At 45.1% G+C, this 23,491-nt stretch overlaps 1 protein-coding gene across 1 annotated transcript in view; it reads left to right on the top strand.

The window, feature by feature from the left end:
- Nucleotides 1-23,287, top strand: part of LOC110491528 (uncharacterized) — a 69,638-nt gene extending 46,351 nt beyond the window's left edge. Inside the window, exons 11-17 of the mRNA XM_036946406.2 lie at nt 4,463-4,506; nt 13,714-13,907; nt 14,425-14,495; nt 15,879-16,036; nt 19,732-19,876; nt 20,160-20,303; nt 20,531-23,287. Of these exons, the coding sequence (XP_036802301.2) occupies nt 4,463-4,506; nt 13,714-13,907; nt 14,425-14,495; nt 15,879-16,036; nt 19,732-19,876; nt 20,160-20,303; nt 20,531-20,797 (1,023 nt within the window). The 3' untranslated portion in view covers nt 20,798-23,287. The remainder of the gene's footprint in view (nt 1-4,462; nt 4,507-13,713; nt 13,908-14,424; nt 14,496-15,878; nt 16,037-19,731; nt 19,877-20,159; nt 20,304-20,530) is intronic.
- The last annotated feature ends 204 nt before the right edge of the window (nt 23,288-23,491 follow it).

The following is a 23,491-nucleotide window of genomic DNA, read 5'->3' as shown; positions in this document are numbered from 1 at the left end:
GTGTTAAAGTGGGGTTGTGTTTCAAGCTATTTCTTATTTCTGAAGACATTGTTTATCGCTGTCATGTCAACATACTGTAAAATGCCATGCCTAGCACTGTAGGTGTTTGTAATTTAGGGACATTTTTGTCTGTCAACCAAAGACAATGCAACCTTGTACATCCACAGATTCATACATTTATAAATGACTTTTATAGGGAAAGTGAATAATTTGTTAGTTGAGTAGATTGCAGATTGGGTGATCACCAGGCTGACAGGCCCTTCCGTAATCTAGGCTACCGCATGTTGTGTGTAGTAACCGGTGGTAACACCAGCCCTCAAGGCTAACTCTCATTCGCTGCCCGGGTGCCGTGGGACTCTGACGTAGCGCGTAGGTGAAGGTGACGAACATTCATCCTGATCTGAATGAGGCCGACTGCTCCCAGTGACACTGATTATGCCTCTACACCCTGTCCTCCCCCTCTCTCTCCCACTCTTATGGTTCTGACAGGGCCTCCCCATACATCTCACTTATTCCCACATGAACTCCCCCCCTCACCCCCACACCTCTATTACGTTAGACTCCCCTCCACCGACTCCTTGGCAGTCAGGACCAGTGTTACGTGTATATTAACATCTGTCACTCTCAGCTTGATCTCCTTCCAATGTACTACTACTGTAATGCCAATAATTATGGACCCCCTGTATGTCTCAGCTATACGACTTACTCTCATGTTTACTGTTGTGCTTTCGGTTCAGTTTGCCTGGTTTTCCAATCAGAGTCAAATATGAACAGGATTTGTAATTACATTTCAAATCAAATCAAATTTATTTATACAGCCCTTCGTACATCAGCTGATATCTCAAAGTGCTGTACAGAAACCCAGCCTAAAACCCCAAACAGCAAGCAATGCAGGTGTTGAAGAATGTTGGCTAGGGAAAACTCCCTAGAAAGGCCAAAACCTATGAAGAAACCTAGAGAGGAACCAGGCTATGAGGGGTGGCCAGTCCTCTTCTGGCTGTGCCGGGTGGAGATTATAACAGAACATGGCCAAGATGTTCAAATGTTCATAAATGACCAGCATGGTCAAATAATAGGTCTGAGACAGGTAGCACGTCCGGTGAACAGGTTAGGATTCCATAGCCGCAGGCAGAATAGTTGAAACTGGAGCAGAAGCACGGCCAGGTGGACTGGGGACAGCAAGGAGTCATCATGCCAGGTAGTCCTGAGGCATGGTCCTAGGGCTCAGGTCCTCTGAGAGAGAGAAAGAAAGAGAGAAAGAGAGAATTAGAGAGAGCATACTTAAATTCACACAGGACACTGGATAAGACAGGAGAAGTACTCCAGATATAACAAACTGACCCTAGCCCCCCAACACATAAACTACTGCAGCATAAATACTGGAGGCTGAGACAGGAGGGGTCAGGAGACACTGTGGTCCCATCCGATGATACCCCCGGACAGGGCCAAACAGGAAGGATATAACCCCACCCACTTTGCCAAAGCACAGCCCCCACACCACTAGAGGGATATCTTCAACCACCAACTTACCATCCTGAGACAAGCCCGAGTAATAGCCCACAAAGATCTCTGCCATGGCACAACCCGAGGGGGGGCGTCAACCCAGACAGGAAGATCACATCAGTGACTCAACCCACTCAAGTGACGCACCCCTCCTAGGGACTGCATGAAAGAGCACCAGTAAGCCAGTGACTCAGCCCCTGTAATAGTGTTAGAGGCAGAGAATCCCAGTGGAAAGAGGGGAACCGGCCAGGCAGAGACAGCAAGGGCGGTTCGTTGCTCCAGAACCTTTCCGTTCACCTTCACACTCCTGGGCCAGACTACACTCAATCATATGACCCACTGAAGAGATGAGTCTTCAGTAAAGACTTAAAGGTTGAGACTGAGTTTGCGTCTCTCACATGGGTAGGCAGACCATTCCATAAAAATGGAGCTCTATAGGAGAAAGCCCTGCCTCCAGTTGTTTGCTTAGAAATTCTGGGGACAATTAGGAGGCCTGCGTCTTGTGACCGTAGCGTACGTGTAGGTATGTACGGCAGGACCAAATCAGAGAGATAGGAGTAAGAGCAAGCCTATGTAATGCTTTGTAGGTTAGCAGTAAAATCTTGAAATCAGCCCTTGCCTTGACAAGAAGCCAGTGTAGGGAGGCTAGCACTGGAGTAATATGATCACATTTTTTGGTTCTAGTCAGGATTCTAGAAGCCGTATTTAACACTAACTGAAGTTTATTTAGTGCTTTATCCGGGTAGCCGGAAAGTAGAGCATTGGAGTAGTCTAACCTAGAAGTAACAAAAGCATGGATAAATGTTTCAGCATAATTTTTGGACAGAAAGTTTCTGATTTTTGCAATGTTACGTAGATGGAAAAAAGCTGTCCTTGAAACAGTCTTGATATGTTTGTCAAAAGAGAGATCAGGGTCCAGAGTAACGCCGAGGTCCTTCACAGTTTTATTTGAGACGACTGTACAACCATTAAGATTAATTGTCAGATTCAACAGAAGATCTCTTTGTTTCTTGGGACCTAAAACAAGCACCTCTGTTTTGTCCGAGTTTAAAAGTAGAAAGTTTGCAGCCATCCACTTCCTTATGTCTGAAACACATGCTTCTAGCGAGGGCGATTTTGGGGCTTCACCATGTTTCATTGAAATGTACAGCTGTGTGTCTTCCACATAGCAGTGAAAGTTAACATTATGTTTTTGAATGACATCCCCAAGAGGTAAAATATATAGTGAAAACAATAGTGGTCCTAAAACGGAACCTTGAGGAACACCGAAATTTACAGTTGATTTGTCAGAGGACAAACCATTCACAGAGACAAACTGATATCTTTCTGACAGATAAGATCTAAACCAGGCCAGAACTTGTCCGTGTAGACCAATTTGGGTTTCCAATCTCTCCACAAGAATGTGGTGATCGATGGTATCAAAAGCAGCACTAAGGTCTAGGAGCACGAGGACAGATGGAGCCTTGGTCTGATGCCATTAAAAGGTCATTTACCACCTTCATCTTCACAATAGGATGATCGAGCAGCAGTAAGGGCTCTTCGATACTGCACGGTACTGTCTTTCCAAGCAATGGCGTTGTCTTTCCAAGCAATGACATTTGAGCGTCTATATGTAGAAATCAATAATTGACTCAAATTTGACCATGAATCTCAAGTTAATGACATTTCTCAATGAGCCACCATGGCTATAATTGCTGTTGATACTAGCAACAGTAGATCAATCCATCTGTTTTTCGGGTTCACAAATTGACCCCCAGATTTGATATGTTGAAGACTTTTGTGCTACAAAAGAGAGTGCATTGAAATTAGACTTTGAAATGGGCTGAATACTAATATTCATGAAGCTCGTAACACAGTTTGAGTCTCGATTTGTATACAGTATGTCTCCATAGCGAGGGGACATTTGAGCCCAGAACCTAAAATCCAAATGGTCTGGCTGCTCATGAATATTCAGACGTATTTCAATTAGTGCCTGTATAATAGGAAACGTAGGAAATTAGTTTGAATGGATACACTACATCGAACACATTGTTCATTTCAATGGGTTTGACTGAGAAACCACACCTCAATATTATGTCTAGAACAGTCAGTGGAAACCAACACAAACTGTCAATCAACTCGATCGAATTGAATATCATCAGAATCAGTTTCTCAATCATACAACATTTGAAAATAAATAAGCTCAAACTGATTTCAATGGCAGATAAGACCTACTACCTTGTACAGCCATTTGTCCCATCTCCTTATGAAAATGCCATTGTATATTTTCCCAGACTTCAGAGGATCTGGGAGGGACATGGTGATGATGTACTTCCTGCTAGAGTCCTCTCCATCACGTCAGCTGTCACAGTTGTCCGTCAGTCCCTTCTAGGGCCTTGATCTGAATTCACCGTCAGGGGCTGATAGCTCTGCACTCCTCTTCCCCGAAACTCCTTTCACAGAACCTCAGTGCTAAACGGTAGATCATATTCCGCTAGCATATCCCATTGTCACTAAAAGGGGCTGGATTTGAATAGGAATGTCTAAATGGCTTGGCTGTCACAGGACATTAATAGGAAAGCGAAGCGAAACGCGGTGACTCCAAAAGCCTGTTGTATTTGTCAATGAGGGTGCACACAGAAACTGCAGCCTTTTTCTTCAAATCCTGCTGTGTTATTCCATAGACTCCCCTTAAAGGGGCAATCAGCAGTTGCTACATCCATTTTTGGGACTTAGACATTAAGGATGTCTACCCATTGATTCTTGAAGAATATAACATAGAAATGGTGCACGAGTTTAGGTCAACGGTCGTGTTTGCCCCAAAGAGGATTCTTGAAAGGAAGGAGGAGACAAATGATTGATTGGTTAACTGGCTTTCTGACTGAATAGTTTATTGATTGATGGATTCAACCATTTGTTTCTCCCAGGTGAATCTGTGTACTATTTTGTCGTTATTGTCTCATGGATTTTTCTTCCACAGGCCCTGTACAACTCAATCAAGAATGAGAAGCTTCAATGGACAATGTGAGTTCCACTTTAATGCCTTGTTATCAACAGTATATACAGTATTTGTGCATTTAAGTGTATGTTCTGACACACACACACACACACACACACACACACACACACAGTTCACCTAGAATCCATACACACACATAGTGTTTGGATAGTGAAGAGTATTGGTTGATTCGATAGCATCCTTATTAATGACGTGCATGTTGTCAGGTTGTGATGGAAACATTTGTGTGTCAAGGGTTGCTATTCTGGATCTCAGCTCACTGTGCTTCAGAGATGCCAATTAAGTCTCTGGCTTTCCAAGCTTTGTTGCCATAGTTACAGCACCATGGCTACAGCTACATAGCGACCGTTCTGCTCTTGCCTCTGTGTTCTGGTGCAAGCACAATCACACACTTCTGACGACACACACACACACACACACACACACACACACACACACACACACACCTATCATTCCAATAAAAGGGTCCACATTGCATCCTGTACAAAGGTGTGACCACAGCCTCCCACTAACTTCCCAAAAATAGCAGCACTCCCAGAGCAGCTGACTGAAAGGTGGTCAGAGGAACAGGTCTGGGAACAGATCCACAGAGAGAGAGGCAATCCAGTTCAAACATCTCCACAGAAACAGACACCCAATTAAAATACATGGCCATGATGCTGGGGACAAGAGGCTGAGGATAGACTAGTCATTTTTAGACACATCTATACAGAGAGAGAGAGAGAGAGCGAGAGAGAGAGAGAGAGAAAGAGAGAGAGAGAGAGAAAGAGAGAGAGAGAGAGACCCATCTGCTCTATTATTCCTTCTATTCTCCTAATCTTGCTCTCCTCCATTATTGGCTCTAATCATCCTGTCTTCCATTGTCTCCTCTCCTGCTAGCGTCTATCGCCTGTTAGAAAAAGAGATAAGAAGAACCTATTTCACTGGCATTACAAAATAGACACCACCAGTCATCTGAAAAATCATAATAATACCAATATACCAGTCCCGTTTCAATGATGTATTTATTCATTTGTTTATAAGGGACCATGTACCTAAAGCTACGTACCTCATTTGCATGATGATGTTTTTCATAGATTTTGGTTACGATAAGGATTATTCGGATATCATGGCTGAAATGCTTTCTACCATCACGGTAATCTACGTCAGGTGTTGTGATCACTTCTGCTCTGCATCAGGTGCCCTATTCACAGTATACATATTTCACATGGCCACAACTGTATACAGTCAGTAACAGGTGTCATATGTGTTTTAATGGGAAGTGTCACAGGTATGACAAGACTATTGTGTTACACCACATGACCAAAAGTATGTGGACACCTGCTTGTCGAACATCTCATTCCAAAATCATGGGGCATTAATATGGAGTTGGTCCCCCCTTTGCTGCTATAACAGCCTCTGTTCTTCTGGGAAGGCTTTCCACTAGATGTTGGAACATTGCTGTGGGGACTTGCTTCCAATCAGCCACAAGAGCTTTAGTGAGGTCAGGCACTGATGTTGAACGATTAGGCCTGGCTCGCAGTCGGTCTTACAATTCATCCCAAAGGTGTTTGATGGGGTTCAGTTCAGGGCTCTGTGTAGCCCAATCAACTTCTTCTACACCGATCTTGACAAACAATTCTGTACAGACCTCGCTTTGTGCACGGGGGCATTGTCATGCCGAAACAGGAAAGGGCCTTCCCCAAACTGTTAGAAGCACAGAATCGTCTAGAATGTAATTGTATGTTGTAGCGTTAAGATTTCCATTCACTGGAACTAAGGGGCCTAGCCGGAACCATGAAAAATAGCCCCTGACCATTATTCCTCCTCCACCAAACTTTACAATTAGCACTATGCGTTGGAGCAGGTAGCATTCTCCTGGTATCCGCAAAACTAATATTTGTCCGTCGGACTGCCAGATGGTGAACCGTGATTCATCACTCCAGAGAACGCGTTTCCACTGCTCCAGAGTTTATTGGCGATGAGCTTTATACCACACCAGCCGACGTTTGGCATTGCACATGGTGATCTTAGGCTTGTGTGCAGCTGCTCGGCCATGAAAACCCATTTCCTGAAGCTCCCGACAAACAGTTCTTGTGCTGACGTTGCTTCCAGAGGCAGTTTGGAACTCGGTAGTGAGGACAGACAATTTTTACGCGCTACGCGTTTCAGCACTCAGCGGTCCTGTTCGTTGTGTGGCGGCTGAGCCGTTGTTGCTCCTAGATATTTCCACTTAACATTAACAGCACTTACAGTTGACCGGGGAAGATCTGCCAGGGCAGACATTTGATGGACTGACTGACTTGTTGGAAAGGTGGGATCCTATGACGGTGCCGCGTTGAAAGTCACTGAGCTCTTCGGTATGGGCCATTCTACTGCCAATGTTTGTCTATGGAGATTGCATGGCTGTGTGCTCGATTTTATACACCTCTCAGCAACGGGTGTGGCTGAAATAGATAAAATCCACTCATTTGAAGGGGTGTTCACATACTTTTGTATAAAAATGCATGTTACCGTTAGCTTGCTGTGCAGCAATGTCTTCACACATCCCCAGCCTCAGACCTCAAGAGCTACCTGGATAACCGCAAGCAGATGGTGAGGTGGGGAACATACCATTCCAACTCACAGCCAGTCCCAGCTGGAGTTCCCCAGGGTGGTGTGCTCTCTCCCCTACTGTTTGTGCTATGCATGAACACCCTAGACTCCAGCCTTCCAATCAGAATCCATCCTTTCAAGTGTGCTGATGACCTCACACTCATAGAATTGTTTCCTGGCGATCTACCTGGCCAAACACAAGCCGCCGTCAATGCAGTGGCTGAGTGGGGAAAAACCAACTGCCTGTATGTGAATGAAAAGAAAACTAAGGATATGCTCATCAGCTTCAGAAGGGCTGCTGGCTGACAAGGCTTTTCCACCCGCGGTTGCTGTAAACTGCCTCACAGTTGAGCGTTTGCAGTTTTTCTGACTGATAGGTGTGATGGTGTCAGCTGACCTGTACTGGGACGAGCATGTCCGGTATATCCTAAAAAAAAAGCTTCAACCCAGGATCTACTACCTAAGTGAAGCAAGACAAGCTGGCCTCCCAACTGAAGTCCTACTGCAGATATACTTGACCTTCATTCGTCCCAATCATGGAGTATGCCTCGCCAGTGTGGCCTGGCCTTCCAAAGTGTCTCTCTAAGGACTTAGAAGGCATTCAGAGACGGATCTGCTGCGTCATTGGCACTCCCTGCAACTCACTCCCATCTCTGGAGAGCAGGCATGATGAACCTACAGTCAAGACCTTCAAAGGACTCCTGCATGGCCACACAAATCCTCTGCACTAGTTTCTACCCTACAGAGACCGCATAATCTAAGGAGTTTAAGGCAATACTCTATCGTAGAGGTCCCCAATTACATTTAGCCGTGGGCCAATTGTTCCTTGAGCGGATGGTCGGGGGGCCAGATATATATATTTGGTACACTGCAAATTGACCTCAAGAATCCCAAACACATACAGTATAGTATTTGACAAAAACAGAATCATTTCAAACCTTGATTATATTGGGACATGATCACATATGCCTCTCTATCTATGCGTGGGGATACTTGGGAACAGATTTCAGAAATTAAAATAACTTTGAGCTGATTTCCTGGTGATGTTACAGTCTTATGTCCAACAAAAACAAACGTTTTTTTTTATACGTTATTATAAATACTGTATACTGAACAAAAATATGAATGCAACATGCAACAATTTCAACAATTGTACTGAATTACAGTTCATATAGTCAGTCATAGTCAGTCAGTCAATTGAAATGAACTCATTAGCCCCTAATCTATGGACTGCACATTACTGGGCAGAGGCACAGCCCACCCACTGGGGAGCCAGGACCAGCCAATCACAAATAGAAATACTCCTTAGTTTCATCAGCTGTCTGGGTGGCTGGTCTCAGACGATCCTGCAGGTAGGTCCTGGGCTGGCGTGGTTTTGAGGCTGGTTGGACGTACTGCCAAATTCTCTAAAACGACCTTGGAGGCATCTTATGGTAGAGAAATTAACAGTTAATTATCTGGCAACCGCTCTGGTGGACATTCCTGCGGTCAGCATACCAATTGCACGCTCCCTCAAAACTTGAGATATCTGTGGCATTGTGTTGTGTGACAAAACTGCACATTTTATAGTGGCCTTTTATTTCCCCCAGCACAAGTTGCACCTGTGTAATGATCATGCTGTTTAATCAGCTTCTTGATATGCCACACCTGTCAGGTGGATGGATTATCTTGGCAAAGAAGAAATACTCACTATCAGGGATGCAATCAAATTTGTACAGAAAATATGAGAGAAATAAGCTTTTTGTGCAAATGGAACATTTCTGATCTTTTATTTTTATTGAAATATGGGACCCACACTTTACATGTTGTGTTTATATTTTTGTTCAGTATACAATGCATTCGGAAAGTATTCAGACCCCTTCCCTTTTTAAACATGTTGTTACGTTACAGCCTTATTCTAAAATGTATGAAATAAAATGTTTTCCTCATCAATCTACATACAATACCCCATAAAGACAAAGTGAAAACAGTTTTTTTTAAACATTTTTGCAAATGTATTACAAATACAAAACAGAAATACCTTTTTTACAGAAGTATTCAGACCCTTTGCTATGAGACTCGAAATTGAGCTCAGGTGCATGCATCCTGTTTCCATTGATCCTCCTTGATGTTTCTACAACTTGATTGGAGTCCACCTGTGGTAAATTCAATTAATTGGACGTGGTTTGGAAAGGCACACACCTGTCTATATAAGGTCAAACAGTTGACAGTGCATGTCATAGAAAAAACTAGAAAGTATTACCCCTTGACTTTTTCCACATTTTGTTAGTGTGAAGCAGGTTTTCATCAAGGATCTCTCTGTACTTTGCTCCGTTCATCTTTCCCTCTTTCCTGACTAGTCTCCCTGTCCCTGCCGCTGAAATAACTCCCCATAGCATGATGCTGCCACCACCATGCTTCACCGTAGGGATTGTGCCAGGTTTCTTGCAGGCGTGACACTTGGTATTCAGGCTGAACAGTTCAATCTTGGTTTCATCAGACCAGAGAATCTTGTTTCTCATGGTCTGAGTCCTTCAGGTTCCTTTTGGAAAAAGTGGGCTGTCATGTGCCCTTTACTGAGGAGTGGCTTCCGTCTGGCCATTCTACCATAAAGGCCTGATTGGTGGAGTGCTGCAGAGATGGTTGTCCTTCTGGAAGGTTCTCCCATCTCCATAGAGGAACTCTGGAGCTCTGTCAGAGTTTTTGGTCACCTCCCTGATCAAGGCCCTTCTACCTCGATTGCTCAGTTTAGCCGGGCGGCCAGCTCTAGGAAGAGTCTTGGTGGTTCCAAACTTCTTCCATTGAAGAATCACGGCCACTGTGTTATTTGGAAACTTGTGTTTTATGTTATGACATCATATTTGATGTACGTATGTTTCTGCAAGATGTTCAAATAAACCTACACCTAATCAACCTGTTCACTCTCTTCCTCCTCCGCACCACAACCCCATCCGCCTCTCCTCTACTCTTTATTATGGCTCCTCAATTGACTGATTTCCTTATATGAGCTGTAATTCAGTAAAATCATTGAAATTGTTGTATGTTGTGTTCATTTTTTTGTTCAATATATATTGCATTCGGAAAGTATTCACGTTACAGCCTTATTCTAAAATGTATGAAATAAAATGTTTTCCTCATCAATCTACATACAATACCCCATAAAGACAAAGTGAAAATAGTTTTTTTTTTTTACATTTTTGCAAATGTATTACAAATACAAAACAGAAATACCTTTTTTACAGAAGTATTCAGACTCTTTGCTATGAGACTCGAAATTGAGCTCAGGTGCATCCTGTTTCCAATGATCATCCTTGATGTTTCTACAACTTGATTGGAGTCCATCTGTGGTAAATTCAATTGATTGGACATGGCTCATCTCAGCTTTGTGTTTCTAGGCTTTTGTTTTCTCTCCTCTCTTTAGCTCCCTCGCTCCCTCATTTCCGTCCATCTCCCCGCTCTCTCTCTCCCCGCTCTCTCTCTCCCCGCTCTCTCTCTCTCTCTCTCTCTCTCTCTCTCTCTCTCTCTCTCTCCCTTTTATTTTGACTCAGTGTAGAGTGGGATTCACACAGACCAGCAGTTACCAGGCAACAGGCTAGAATTCTGAGACACATGCTCATCAGCTCTCACTAGCTATCCATCATGCTCTCTCTCGTGTAGAGCTAACTGTTGTTATATACGGCTGGTTACTCATTTCATACTCTTAAAGGGTTACAAGAGAAGCCATTTTGATGGTGGTTTGCTTGTCTATTTTAAATGTGAACTTTTACACATGGTGAGGTAACAAGTGTGTAGTCCTCGTTTTAAACTGATTTCGGGTGGATTGACTGACTAGTGTTGGGAAACATTATAAGAAAGGTTTAGCTTTTAACATGAGTCATCCTCTTAACTGCTGCCTCAGGTCCAGATTATCCCACATGTAAAAAGATGTTAACAACACCCCAACCATGGTTGTAGGATTATCATATCAGTAAAGGGACATGTGGTGTACATGGCTTATACTAAGTACAGTATCTTCATTTTGAGTGGGACTAGAGTGATCATCATTTGAACCTGCCTCAAGAAGCGTGCTATCCGGGATCCTTGGGACATCCCTATCCCATTGAAGTTGACATTTTAAATGGTTAAGGGTAGGGTTAGTTAAGTAAAGGGTTATAGTTACAGTTAGGGTAGGGATTATGGTTAGGGAACACATGGAATGGCATCAAGCACATGAAAACCAAATGGAATGGAAACCATGTGTTTGATGTGTTTGGTCATTTTCCAATCATTACATTTTAGCCATTACAATAAGCCACCCTCCCTCCACCAGCCTCCATTGGTATAAGAATTACTCTCAACTGTATACTAAGATACAGTTATATTTTCATCGTGCACTAAAACACACCGACATTTTCTAGTTCTGTAATAACACATCAATTGTAGCCCATTTATTTGTTTTGTTTGAGGTAATTACACATTTGGGAAAACTATGACTTTTCACAGTTCTGGAGCAGTTCCTCTCTTGATCAATGGGGAAAAACAAAACTGAAAAAAACAGTGACAAGTCTGAAATTAGTCTCAAAAATAGGAAGTCCCTAGTGAAACGGAATGCCCTCGTTTTTCACCTCAAGGCCGCCACGCGATGGATCGTGTCGCTCTTCTACTGCAGTGTGTTTTGATCTAGGAGAGTGGACTGGTTCTCTGGAGACCAGGAGGGAATCACAACGACATGGTCGAGGAGGGAAGGACAGAGGGAACGGGAAAGACACTGAATTAAGGCTTTGAAGAAGAAGAAACACTTTTATTCACTCAGGTTCCCCCTAGGAAGACTTGTGCTTTGTATAAATGTTATATAACCAAGGCTATGCCCACAAAATTCACTTCGGTGTTTTTGGTAGATGACAAAAAGCACAATATAACCAGTGAAGGAGTTTTTACATTTAAACTCAGTTTTTCACAATTCCTGACATTTACTCCTAGTAAAAAAATAATTGTATTAGGTCAGTTAAGACGACCACTTTCTTTTAAGAATGTGAAATGTCAGAATAATAGGAGAGAGAATTATTTATTTCAGTTTTTCTTTCTTTCATCACATTCCCAGTGAGTGAGAAGTTTACATACACTCAATTAGTATTTGGTAGCATTGCCTTTAAATTGTTTAACATGGGGCAAACATTTTGGGTAGCCTTCCACAAGCTTCCCACAATAAGTTGGGTGAATTTTGGTCCATTCCTCCTGACAGAGCTGGTGTAACTGAGTCAGGTTTGTAGGCCTCCTTGCTCGCACACACTTTTTCAGTTCTGCCCACACATTTTCTCTAGGATTGAGGTCGGGGCTTTGTGATGGCCACTCCAATACCTTGACTTTGTTGTCCTTAAGCCATTTTGCCACAACTTTGGAAGTATGCTTGGGGTCATTGTCCATTTGGAAGACCCATTTGTGACCAAGCTTTAAGTCTTGAGATGTTGCTTCAATATATCCACATAATTTCCTTTCCCCATGATGCCATCTATTTTGTGAAGTGCACCAGTCCCTTCTGCAGCAAGGCACCCCCACAACATGATGCTGCCATCCCTGTGCTTCACGGTTGGGATGGTGTTCTTCGGCTTGCAAGCCTCCCCCTTTTCCCTCCAAACATAACGATGGTCATTATGGCCAAACAGTTCTATTTTTGTTTCATCAGACCAGAGGACATTTCTCCAAAAAGTACCATCTTTGTCCCCATATGCAGTTGCAAACCGTAGTCTGGCTTTTTTATGGTGGTTTTGGAGCAGTTGCTTCTTCCTTGCTGAGCGGCCTTTCAGGTGATGTCAATTTTGGACTCATTATGCTGTGGATATAGATACTTTTTTACCTGTTTCCTCCAGCCTCTTCACATGGTCCTTTGCTGTTGTTCTGGGATTGATTTGCAATTTTCGCACCAAAGTACGTTAATCTCTAGGCGACGGAACGCGTCTCCTTCCTGAGCGGTATGATGGCTGCATGGTCCCATGGTGTTTATACTTGCGTACTATTGTTTGTACAGATGAACGTGGTATCTTCAGGTGTTTGGAAATTGTTCCTAATGATGAACCAGACTTGTGGAGGCCTACAATTTATTTTCTGAGGTCTTGGCTGATTTCTTTTGATTTTCCCATGATGTCAAGAAAAGAGGCACTGAGTTTGAAATACATCCACAGGTACTCCTCCAATTGACTCAAATTATGTCAATTATCCTATCAGAAGCTTCTAAAGCCATGACAGCATTTTCTGGAATTTTCAAAGCTGTTTAAACGCACCGTCAGCTTAGTGTATGTAAACTTCTGACCCACTGGAATTGTCATACAGTGAATTATAAGTGAAATAATCTGTCTGTAAACAATTGTTGGAAAAATGACCTGTGTCATACACAAAGTAGATGTCCTAACTGACCAAAACTATAGTTTGTTAACACGAAATTTGTGGATTGGTTGAAAAACAAGTGTTAATGACTCCAACCTAAGTGCATGTAAACTTCCGACTTCAACTGTATGTGTTCGGCCATTGAAACTACTCTTTCTCATCTCTGTCTAATAATGGACAGTCACAGAGGGAGACAGCTGGAAAATGATTGGTTGAAAGGTGATTGGTTGACCTGTTGCTAATGAGGCGTGGTAAAACAGCAACCAGGTTGCTCATCCTTCTGTTTGTTGTCGCCATAGCGATGAGGAAGAGATGCGGAAGTCTTTCTCGGAGCTGGGGGACACCAACCAGGCTGACTCCACCTCTAAACACATGAAGAGCATGGCCAGCGGTGAGAAACACCTAGTGACCATGGCCCAGCCCTCGGGAGCCCTGCTGTACAAGAATGGCTTCCTGGTGCGCAAGGTGCACGCCGACTCAGATGGCAAGAGAAGTACGTGTCAAAACCATAGATATATTGTACATTTATAGCTTATTGGTCTGAACCCCCATTGACCCCCCCCCCCCCCCTAATTCCTCATAGTATGTGTTTTATTCCCTCCTTATCCTCATCGCTGTTTATTTGTTAAGCCCACGCCTCTTTATATTCACACTTTTGTTTTGTTTTGACTGCTATTTTTTTGTTTTGTTTTCATTTCTACATTTGTAAAGTGACTTTGAGTCCTTGAAACGCGCTATATAACTCCCATTCTTTTTACTGTTATTATTATCATTATTAATCATTTAGCCCCATGCTGTTTTTTTATCTACAGCGTACCAATTGTGGTCCACATACAGTAAATTGTATAACTTTCTTTGGAACAATGAGAGTTTGGTGGCTCTGTTCCAACATCCATACTTGCCTACCACTTAGTATGAAGCAATGTATTGAGTATGTATAGGTGTGAAGGTAGTATGGACATTTGAAGGGGACCTACTATGTTTTGACCAAACTATTCTCCTGATCTCAGCACCGCGTGGGAAGAGAGGATGGAAGACGTTCTATGGCATTCTGAAGGGGCTGATTCTCTACCTGCAGAAGGTGAGCAGGTGTGACTACACTTCTGTCACTTCTGTCTCACTTTATGAGCTCGCAACACATTCACTGTCCCGAAACTCTGAAAAGTCTATAAATGCCTGCTCAGTCAACTCACTTTTTACATATTCGTATTCAGTGACATTATGTATGTGTTTGCACCAATGAAAACCCCCAAATGTTCCAGAGAATGTAAGTCTAAAAAGACTGCTAAGATGATCCTACTTTGTTACGTGCTCATACACAATAACAGTTGTGATACACCTGGAAGTATACCCATCTTTGATTGACACACACTGAAATACAGATCTCCCTCTCCAGCCATCCGGATGACTTTCCATACTCTGTTGGGTGTTGATATTGTCAGTATGAGGTAATGCGTAAAGGTTGAGTCCTTGGTTCAGTGCCTTCAGACTGCAGACCTGGCATTGCCGTCTATACCCATTTGGACCAGTGGTCCTGGCCTTTGCTACGGGCAGCCCTGCCAGCTTCTTGGACTTGTGTGTAACTCGGCCACTTTGAACAGAAGCAAGGGTCCCAACCAGAGGCGGTCCCATGGCGACCCAGCTGTGCCAATGATGTATCTACTGTATGTCTATTGGTAGTGGTCTCTGGTCCAACGGTCATGTCTGAGTTGGGCAGAGGCAAGGCACCTACTCGGGTGTCAAAAATACCCATTTCCTTAGTATGGTTTGTTCTGTAACATCCCATCAACAAGTCATCCTGCTAAAAGAGAGGTCGGGACACAGTTATCTTCTAGATTGTCCTGATTCAATCACCTACGGTTCAGTTAACCTTTTACTGCCGTGGGCTAAATCAGGGTCACACAGAGTGTTTCTTGATAGTCTTAAACAAATCTACTTTGAAAAAGAGTATACACCTGACAAACATGGTTATGGGCTTAAACGAAAGAAGACACCTGTACCATGTCAGAGATAGACTACAAATGTTTTCAAATTTGAGTTTGCATCCCAATATTACACTTGAATTAAATCACAGAAGACTGAAATATAACAAAACAGTTTGACATAGAAACACCGGATTATGTGCAGGTTTTTAAAAATAATGTTTATTAATTATGAATTTATAAAAGATAGTAATAACATTCCATCCATGAGGCCACTAGGGGGAGATTTGGTCATTTGATTGCAGGAAAGGGCTACAATCAATTGCTGTGTTTTTTGATTGCTGGAATTTCACACCATAACATCCAGTGCCAACTCACTGATGCTGGACATTCTCATATTACAACTCAATTAGATGACTGGTACTCAAAGACCCATCTGGGGGTTGAATACACTACGCTGTGGTCAGAACTACTGCGATGGTCAATAATGATATCAGGATGTAATCACACTTTATGATGATTGTCATTGTTTGACCATGCAGGGAGAGTACCGGCCAGATAAACAGCTGTCAGATGAGGATCTGAAGAACGCCGTGTCCATCCACCACTCTCTGGCCATGAGGGCTGCTGACTACAGCAAGAGACCCAATGTGTTCTACCTCCGCACCGCCGACTGGAGGGTCTACCTCTTCCAGGCACCGTGAGTCCCATCCCTCGCTTCACTCTTCTTCTCTCATTCCTCTGTAAGATTGAGCCATCCCTTGCTTTCACGAGTTCAGGTTACACACTATAAATTGAATGCGAGATGGTTTATTATTTGGCTTGGAGCCATAACCTGCAACTGCTCCCTGCACAGAACACATCTGCCCTCTGTTAACATCTGCCCTGTGTTAACATCTGCCCTCGGTTAACATCTGCCCTCGGTTAATATCTGTCCTCGGTTAACATCTGCCCTCTGTTAACATTTGCCCTCGGTTAACATTTGCCCTCGATTAACATTTGCCCTCGGTTAACATCTGCCCTCGGTTAACATCTGCCCTCGTTTAACATCTGCCCTCTGTTAACATCTGCCCTCTGTTAACATCTGCCCTCGGTTAACATCTGCCCTCGGTTAACATTTGCCCTCGGTGGACATCTACCCTCGGTTAACATTTGCCCTCGGTTAACATCTGCCCTCGGTTAACGTTTGCCCTCTGTAAACATCTGCCCTCTGTTAACATCTGCCCTCTGTTAACATCTGCCTTCTGTTAACATCTGCCCTCTGTTAACATCTGCCCTGGTTAACATCTGCCCTCTGTTAACATCTGCCCTGGTTAACATCTGCCCTCTGTTAACATCTGCCCTGGTTAACATCTGCCCTCTGTTAACATCTGCCCTCTGTTAACGTCTGCCCTGGTTAACATCTGCCCTCTGTTAACATCTGCCCTGGTTAACATCTGCCCTCTGTTAACATCTGCCCTGGTTAACATCTGCCCTGGTTAACATCTGCCCTCTGTTAACATCTGCCCTCTGTTAACATCTGCCCTGGTTAACATCTGCCCTCTGTTAACGTCTGCCCTGGTTAACATCTGCCCTCTGTTAACATCTGCCCTCTGTTAACATCTGCCCTCTGTTAACATCTGCCCTGGTTAACATCTGCCCTGGTTAACATCTGCCCTCTGTTAACATCTGCCCTGGTTAACATCTGCCCTCTGTTAACATCTGCCCTGGTTAACATCTGCCCTGGTTAACATCTGCCCTCTGTTAACATCTGCCCTCTGTTAACATCTGCCCTGGTTAACATCTGCCCTGGTTAACATCTGCCCTCTGTTAACGTCTGCCCTGGTTAACATCTGCCCTCTGTTAACATCTGCCCTGGTTAACATCTGCCCTCTGTTAACGTCTGCCCTGGTTAACATCTGCCCTCTGTTAACATCTGCCCTCTGTTAACATCTGCCCTGGTTAACATCTGCCCTGGTTAACATCTGCCCTCTGTTAACATCTGCCCTGGTTAACATCTGCCCTCTGTTAACGTCTTCCCTGGTTAACATCTGCCCTCTGTTAACATCTGCCCTCTGTTAACATCTGCCCTCTGTTAACATCTGCCCTGGTTAACATCTGCCCTCTGTTAACATCTGCCCTGGTTAACATCTGCCCTGGTTAACATCTGCCCTCTGTTAACGTCTGCCCTGGTTAACATCTGCCCTCTGTTAACATCTGCCCTGGTTAACATCTGCCCTGGTTAACATCTGCCCTCTGTTAACATCTGCCCTGGTTAACATCTGCCCTCTGTTAACATCTGCCCTCTGTTAACATCTGCCCTCTGTTAACATCTGCCCTGGTTAACATCTGCCCTCTGTTAACATCTGCCCTGGTTAACATCTGCCCTCTGTTAACATCTGCCCTCTGTTAACATCTGCCCTCTGTTAACATCTGCCCTCTGTTAACATCTGCCCTGGTTAACATCTGCCCTCTGTTAACATCTGCCCTGGTTAACATCTGCCCTCTGTTAACATCTGCCCTCTGTTAACATCTGCCCTGGTTAACATCTGCCCTCGGTTAACATCTGCCCTGGTTAACATCTGCCCTCTGTTAACATCTGCCCTCTGTTAACGTCTGCCCTGGTTAACATCTGCCCTCTGTTAACATCTGCCCTGGTTAACATCTGCCCTGGTTAACATCTGCCCTCTGTTAACATCTGCCCTCTGTTAACATCTGCCCTCTGTTAACATCTGCCCTGGTTAACATCTGCCCTCTGTTAACATCTGCCCTCTGTTAACATCTGCCCTGGTTAACATCTGCCCTCTGTTAACATCTGCCCTGGTTAACATCTGCCCTCTGTTAACATCTGCCCTCTGTTAACATCTGCCCTGGTTAACATCTGCCCTCGGTTAACATCTGCCCTGGTTAACATCTGCCCTCTGTTAACATCTGCCCTGGTTAACATCTGCCCTGGTTAACATCTGCCCTGGTTAACATCTGCCCTCTGTTATTATCTGCCCTGGTTAACATCTGCCCTGGTTAACATCTGCCCTGGTTAACATCTGCCCTCTGTTAACATCTGCCCTGGTTAACATCTGCCCTCTGTTAACATCTGCCCTGGTTAACATCTGCCCTGGTTAACATCTGCCCTCTGTTAACATCTGCCCTCTGTTAACATCTGCCCTGGTTAACATCTGCCCTCTGTTAACATCTGCCCTCTGTTAACATCTGCCCTGGTTAACATCTGCCCTCTGTTAACATCTGCCCTCTGTTAACATCTGCCCTCTGTTAACATCTGCCCTGGTTAACATCTGCCCTCTGTTAACATCTGCCCTCTGTTAACATCTGCCCTGGTTTTTCTTTTTATTATTTGTTTATTTTATTTAACTTTTATTTAACTAGGCAAGTCAGTTAAGAACAAATTCTTATTTACAATGACTCTTACACCGGCCAAACATGGACGACGCTGGGCCAATTGTGCACCGCCCTATGGGACTTCCAATCACTGCCGGTTGTGATACAGCCTGGAATCGAACCAGGGTGTCTGTAGTGACGCTTCTGGCACTGAGATGCATTGCCTTAGACCGATGCGCCATTCAGTTAACATCTGCCTCGGTCAATAAACCTGATCTTGACTTTGAAAGGGCTCCCCCCTCCTCTTGTCTCCTTGTTTGCCCACTAGCTGTCTTGAGGCAGTCATGGCTGTTACTACCTCCTGCTGAGTGTGCGTGTGTGTGTGTGCGTGTGTGTGTCTGTCTGTCTGTCTGTCTGTCTGTCTGTCTGTCTGTCTGTCTGTCTGTGAGTGAGGAGGAGGGGGGTGTAAATCAAGAATGCAGAGGCACATGATGTGGCCACATGTTCCAGTCGCCCAGGAGGACCAGCTCTGCTCCAGTTGCAGCCTGTCCCAGATACCTTCCTCTCTCGCTCCATCTCACTTTCCTTCCTTTCTCTCCCTCCCTCTCTCTCACTTAACTTCCTTTCCCTCCCCCCCTCTCCTTTCCTGCCTCTCTCACCCTCTTTTTTTCACCCTCTCTCTCTTCCTCTGTTTCTCCCCCCTCTCTCTCTCGCTCCCTATCTCTCTCTCTCTTCCTCTCTCCCTCCCTCCCACCCTCTCGTCCTCTCTTTCATTTCTCAGCCAGTGTCCAGGTAGCTGTGACAAAACCGTCTGATTCAATCTGATTACTCTCTGGGGTCTCTAATGGCCCGTTAGTAGATAACATCTATTAATTGGCCCCTCAATGATTTATTTCTCAACAGCAAAGCAGCGTTTTTCAATACAGCAGCTGTGATGATAATCACTATGATGGCTTAGTTTAGCTCTATGCAGTAGGGATTGATATGTGTGGGGTGTGGTGTGTAAGCTTGTGTGCGTGCGTGTGTTTGTACAACAAGATCTCATAAACTCTGTGTGTGTGTGTGTTTTGTCCTCCATAGAAACGCAGAGCAAATGCAGTCGTGGATCACGCGCATCAACACGGTATCAGCCATGTTCTCAGCACCACCCTTCCCTGCAGCCATTGGTTCACAGAAGAAATTTTCCCGACCGCTGCTGCCAGGCTCCACCTCCAAACTGTCACAGGTACCCGCCCCGTACCATGTACTCATATCACCAATCACATTTACCATACCACATCACTACCATAATTGAAAACATCCCTGAAGGCACTCTTCAAAATGAATGAATAAATGCTATTATTTTAAATGTCCACAAGGATGATTAAAGGACAAAACTCGCAATGATCTCAGAAATAAAGTATAGACCTACAGAGGTCAAACTAGTGATGATCATGTGCTGGGAGAGAATACATGGCCCTCTGGTGACCTGGGTGGTGAACTCTGACCCTAAGTATCTGTGCTTACAGGAGGAGCAGGTCCAGTCCCATGAGGCTCGGTTCCGGGCCATCTCCACTGAACTGGCTGAGCTGCGCTCGTATCCTCCAGACCGAAAGGTCAAAGGCCGTGAGCTGGAGGAGTACCGCCAGCGGGACGAGTACCTGGAGTTTGAGGTGAGCCCGAGGCGACAGTGTGTGAACTTTTCAAAGGCTACAGGAAAAGAAAAGAAAGAAATTGGAATCAAGTCAAGCGTTAAGCAATTATGCAGCACTGCATTTCTGCCTCGCTCACTTTCTCAGTCCTCTCTCTCTCTCTCCCTTCCCCCCTCTTCCTCTCCCTCTCTCTCTCTCTCTCCCTCTGTCTCCCTCTGCCTCCCTCCCCTCCCTCTTCTGTAATGTAGAAAACGCGCTATGGTACCTACGCCATGCTACTGCGGGCCAAGATCCGCTGCGGCGAGGATGACTTGTCCGTATTCGAGGCCCAGATCCTGGAGGACAATGGCCTGCAGCGCGCCCACTCCAGCCCCACACTGCAGGACAGCAGCCAGGCCAGCCAGGCCTCCCAGGGCAGCAGCACCAAGGAGCCGGTGGGCTGCAGCGGTATAGGAAAAGGCTCCAAGCGCACAGAGGGCCAGAGATACAGCTACCGCCAGGCCGTCAAGAAGTGAGTCAGGGCGGGGTGCTGGGTGGTGATGACGTGGCAGGCTTGTCTCCCTGCGCAGGTTATTTGAGATCCGCGTGAGGGGGGGTTATAGGAGCTTGAAAAGGAGCGGGTGAGAGTTTACTGTATACACCACGCCCCCCCCCCCCCCCTCCCCTCCCATGGAGCCCCCATCCAGCACCCCTGATCTCCTCAGCCAGTAGAGGAGGTGCAGAGGTGCAGGTCATATGGCCAATGCCAGCGGTGTGTTGGGACATGAGGAAGGGAGGAGCATTGGAGAGGTCACGGAGCTTGGACAGAAAGTATTTGAGAGAAGGCTTTCTGGATACACTAATAGACTGTCCTATACCATACGGTAAGACAGAGGGTCCTCCTGTAAGCGGTAGCTCCGCCGTACAGGGACTCCCATCCAGCATCCTTTCCTTCTAATTCTTTGAGGTCACCTCTCTCACAAACCCCTCTACCAACCTTTTTTCTTGACGTTGTTTTTTCTGATTTGGGACCAAACATGTTTACATGTTTGACACCTTAAGTCTCCAATGACTGTTCTGTTGATTTCAACATGTGTTACAGTACTGTAATACTGCAGTAAGAGGAGCTAGACCCTAGACTCATTGCAGTTCCATTTTTTCCACAACATCAGGGTGTGTCCACATTCCATGAGGGAGCCTAAACACTAGGGTACTTGCAGTTCCTGAACTTTTCTTTGGGGCAAATATGGCAGCAACAAGGTGGCTCTAGTGGATCCGTAATGGCAGTGCACTATGCATCAGGATCAGCAATGGAGGTTCAGTTGCAACTCTTCCTCCTGGCCCGAATCAGGGCGAGGGCAGAGGAGAGACTGAGCTCTCATGACTTCAGACACTCCACTCTCTACACATTCTCAGTCTTCTCCCCTCTCAGAGAGGGGGTAACTGTGGCTCCCATCTCTATCCTATCTCCCAAATGGGTTGTCAGAGTGACGGATGTCATTTGAGACATTTCATTATAAACTGGGTGGTTCGAGCCCTGAATGCTGATTGGCCGACAGCTGTGGTATATCAGACCGTATACCACTGAGTATGACAAAACATTTATTTTTCACTGCTCTAATTACGTTGGTAACCTGTTTATAATAGCAATAAGGCAGCTCGGGGGATGCGTCGTGCATAAGAACAGCCCTTAGCCGAGGTATATTGGCCATATACCACACCCCCTTGTGCCTTATTGCTTAGTTGTACTGCATCATCCTCTCAGCAAGAGAGACCCATGGTTTCTTTCCTTTTTCTTAAAGGGGCACTCTGCGATTGATATATACCCATTGACTCTTGAATAATATAACGTACAGTATATATGCCTCATGAGCTTAGTTCAACTGTTGTACCCCATCAGAACCCCAAATATAAACTTGTTTTACTCCTTTGTTTGTAAAAAGTGTAATTGTAAACAAAAACAGAATCTCCACAAAACATGGCTAAAACTACGTTTCTGATATCATTGATGGTTAGTCCTTGTATCCATAGCGCTGTCCATGGATGTTAGAGGGGTTACATTTCTCCAGCCCCATCCCTCAGCTGTTTACCAAATCAGTGGCAGGGTGGATGCTTTGTATTGTTGAATCGCAGAGTGCCCATTTAATAACAGTTGATACTACTCCTACCTAGCCAGTTGCTTTAGCTTTGTCTTGTGGTGGGCTTCTGTTCTTCTTTCTTACTTCTCTGGGCTGAACTTTGTTTTTTTCTCAGCATGTCTGCATTGAGCTCAGCTTTTTCTTTTATGCCTTTTTCTTCTTCCTGGAAAAAAAAGAGAGCAGCAACTGTTTGGGTTGTGTTGTATTTTTATTCACACTGTTGTATTGACATGTCCTCCCTGTTACTCCCTGACCTGTCCTCCCTGTTACTCCCTGACCTGTCCTCTATGTTACTCCCTGACCTGTCCTCTATGTTACTCCCTGACCTGTCCTCTATGTTACTCCCTGACCTGTCTTCCCTGACATGTCCTCCCTGTTACTCCCTGACCTGTCCTCTATGTTACTCCCTGACCTGTCCTCTATGTTACTCCCTGACCTGTCCTCTATGTTACTCCCTGACCTGTCCTCCATGTTACTCCCTGACCTGTCCTCCCTGTTACTCCCTGACCTGTACTCCATGTTACTCCCTGACCTGTCCTCCCTGTTACTCCCTGACCTGTCCTCTATGTTACTCCCTGACCTGTCCTCCATGTTACTCCCTGACCTGTCCTCCCTGTTACTCCCTGACCTGTCCTCCAGGTTACTCCCTGACCTGTCCTCCATGTTACTCCCTGACCTGTCCTCCATGTTACTCCCTGACCTGTCCTCCCTGTTACTCCCTGATCTGTCCTCCATGTTACTCCCTGACCTGTCCTCCATGTTACTCCCTGACCTGTCCTCCCTGTTACTCCCTGACCTGTCCTCTATGTTACTCCCTGACCTGTCCTCCATGTTACTCCCTGACCTGTCCTTCTTGTTACTCCCTGACCTGTCCTCCATGTTACTCCCTGACCTGTCCTCCTTGTTACTCCCTGACCTGTCCTCCATGTTACTCCCTGACCTGTCCTCCATGTTACTCCCTGACCTGTCCTCCATGTTACTCCCTGACCTGTCCTCCATGTTACTCCCTGACCTGTCCTCCATGTTACTCCCTGACCTGTCCTCCCTGTTACTCCCTGACCTGTACTCCATGTTACTCCCTGACCTGTCCTC

The sequence above is a fragment of the Oncorhynchus mykiss genome, chromosome 16 (assembly GCF_057628025.1).
Source record: "Oncorhynchus mykiss isolate SJ-2025 chromosome 16, ASM5762802v1, whole genome shotgun sequence".
Lineage (NCBI taxonomy): Eukaryota > Metazoa > Chordata > Actinopteri > Salmoniformes > Salmonidae > Oncorhynchus > Oncorhynchus mykiss.
This window is presented reverse-complemented; position numbering and strand designations above follow the sequence as displayed.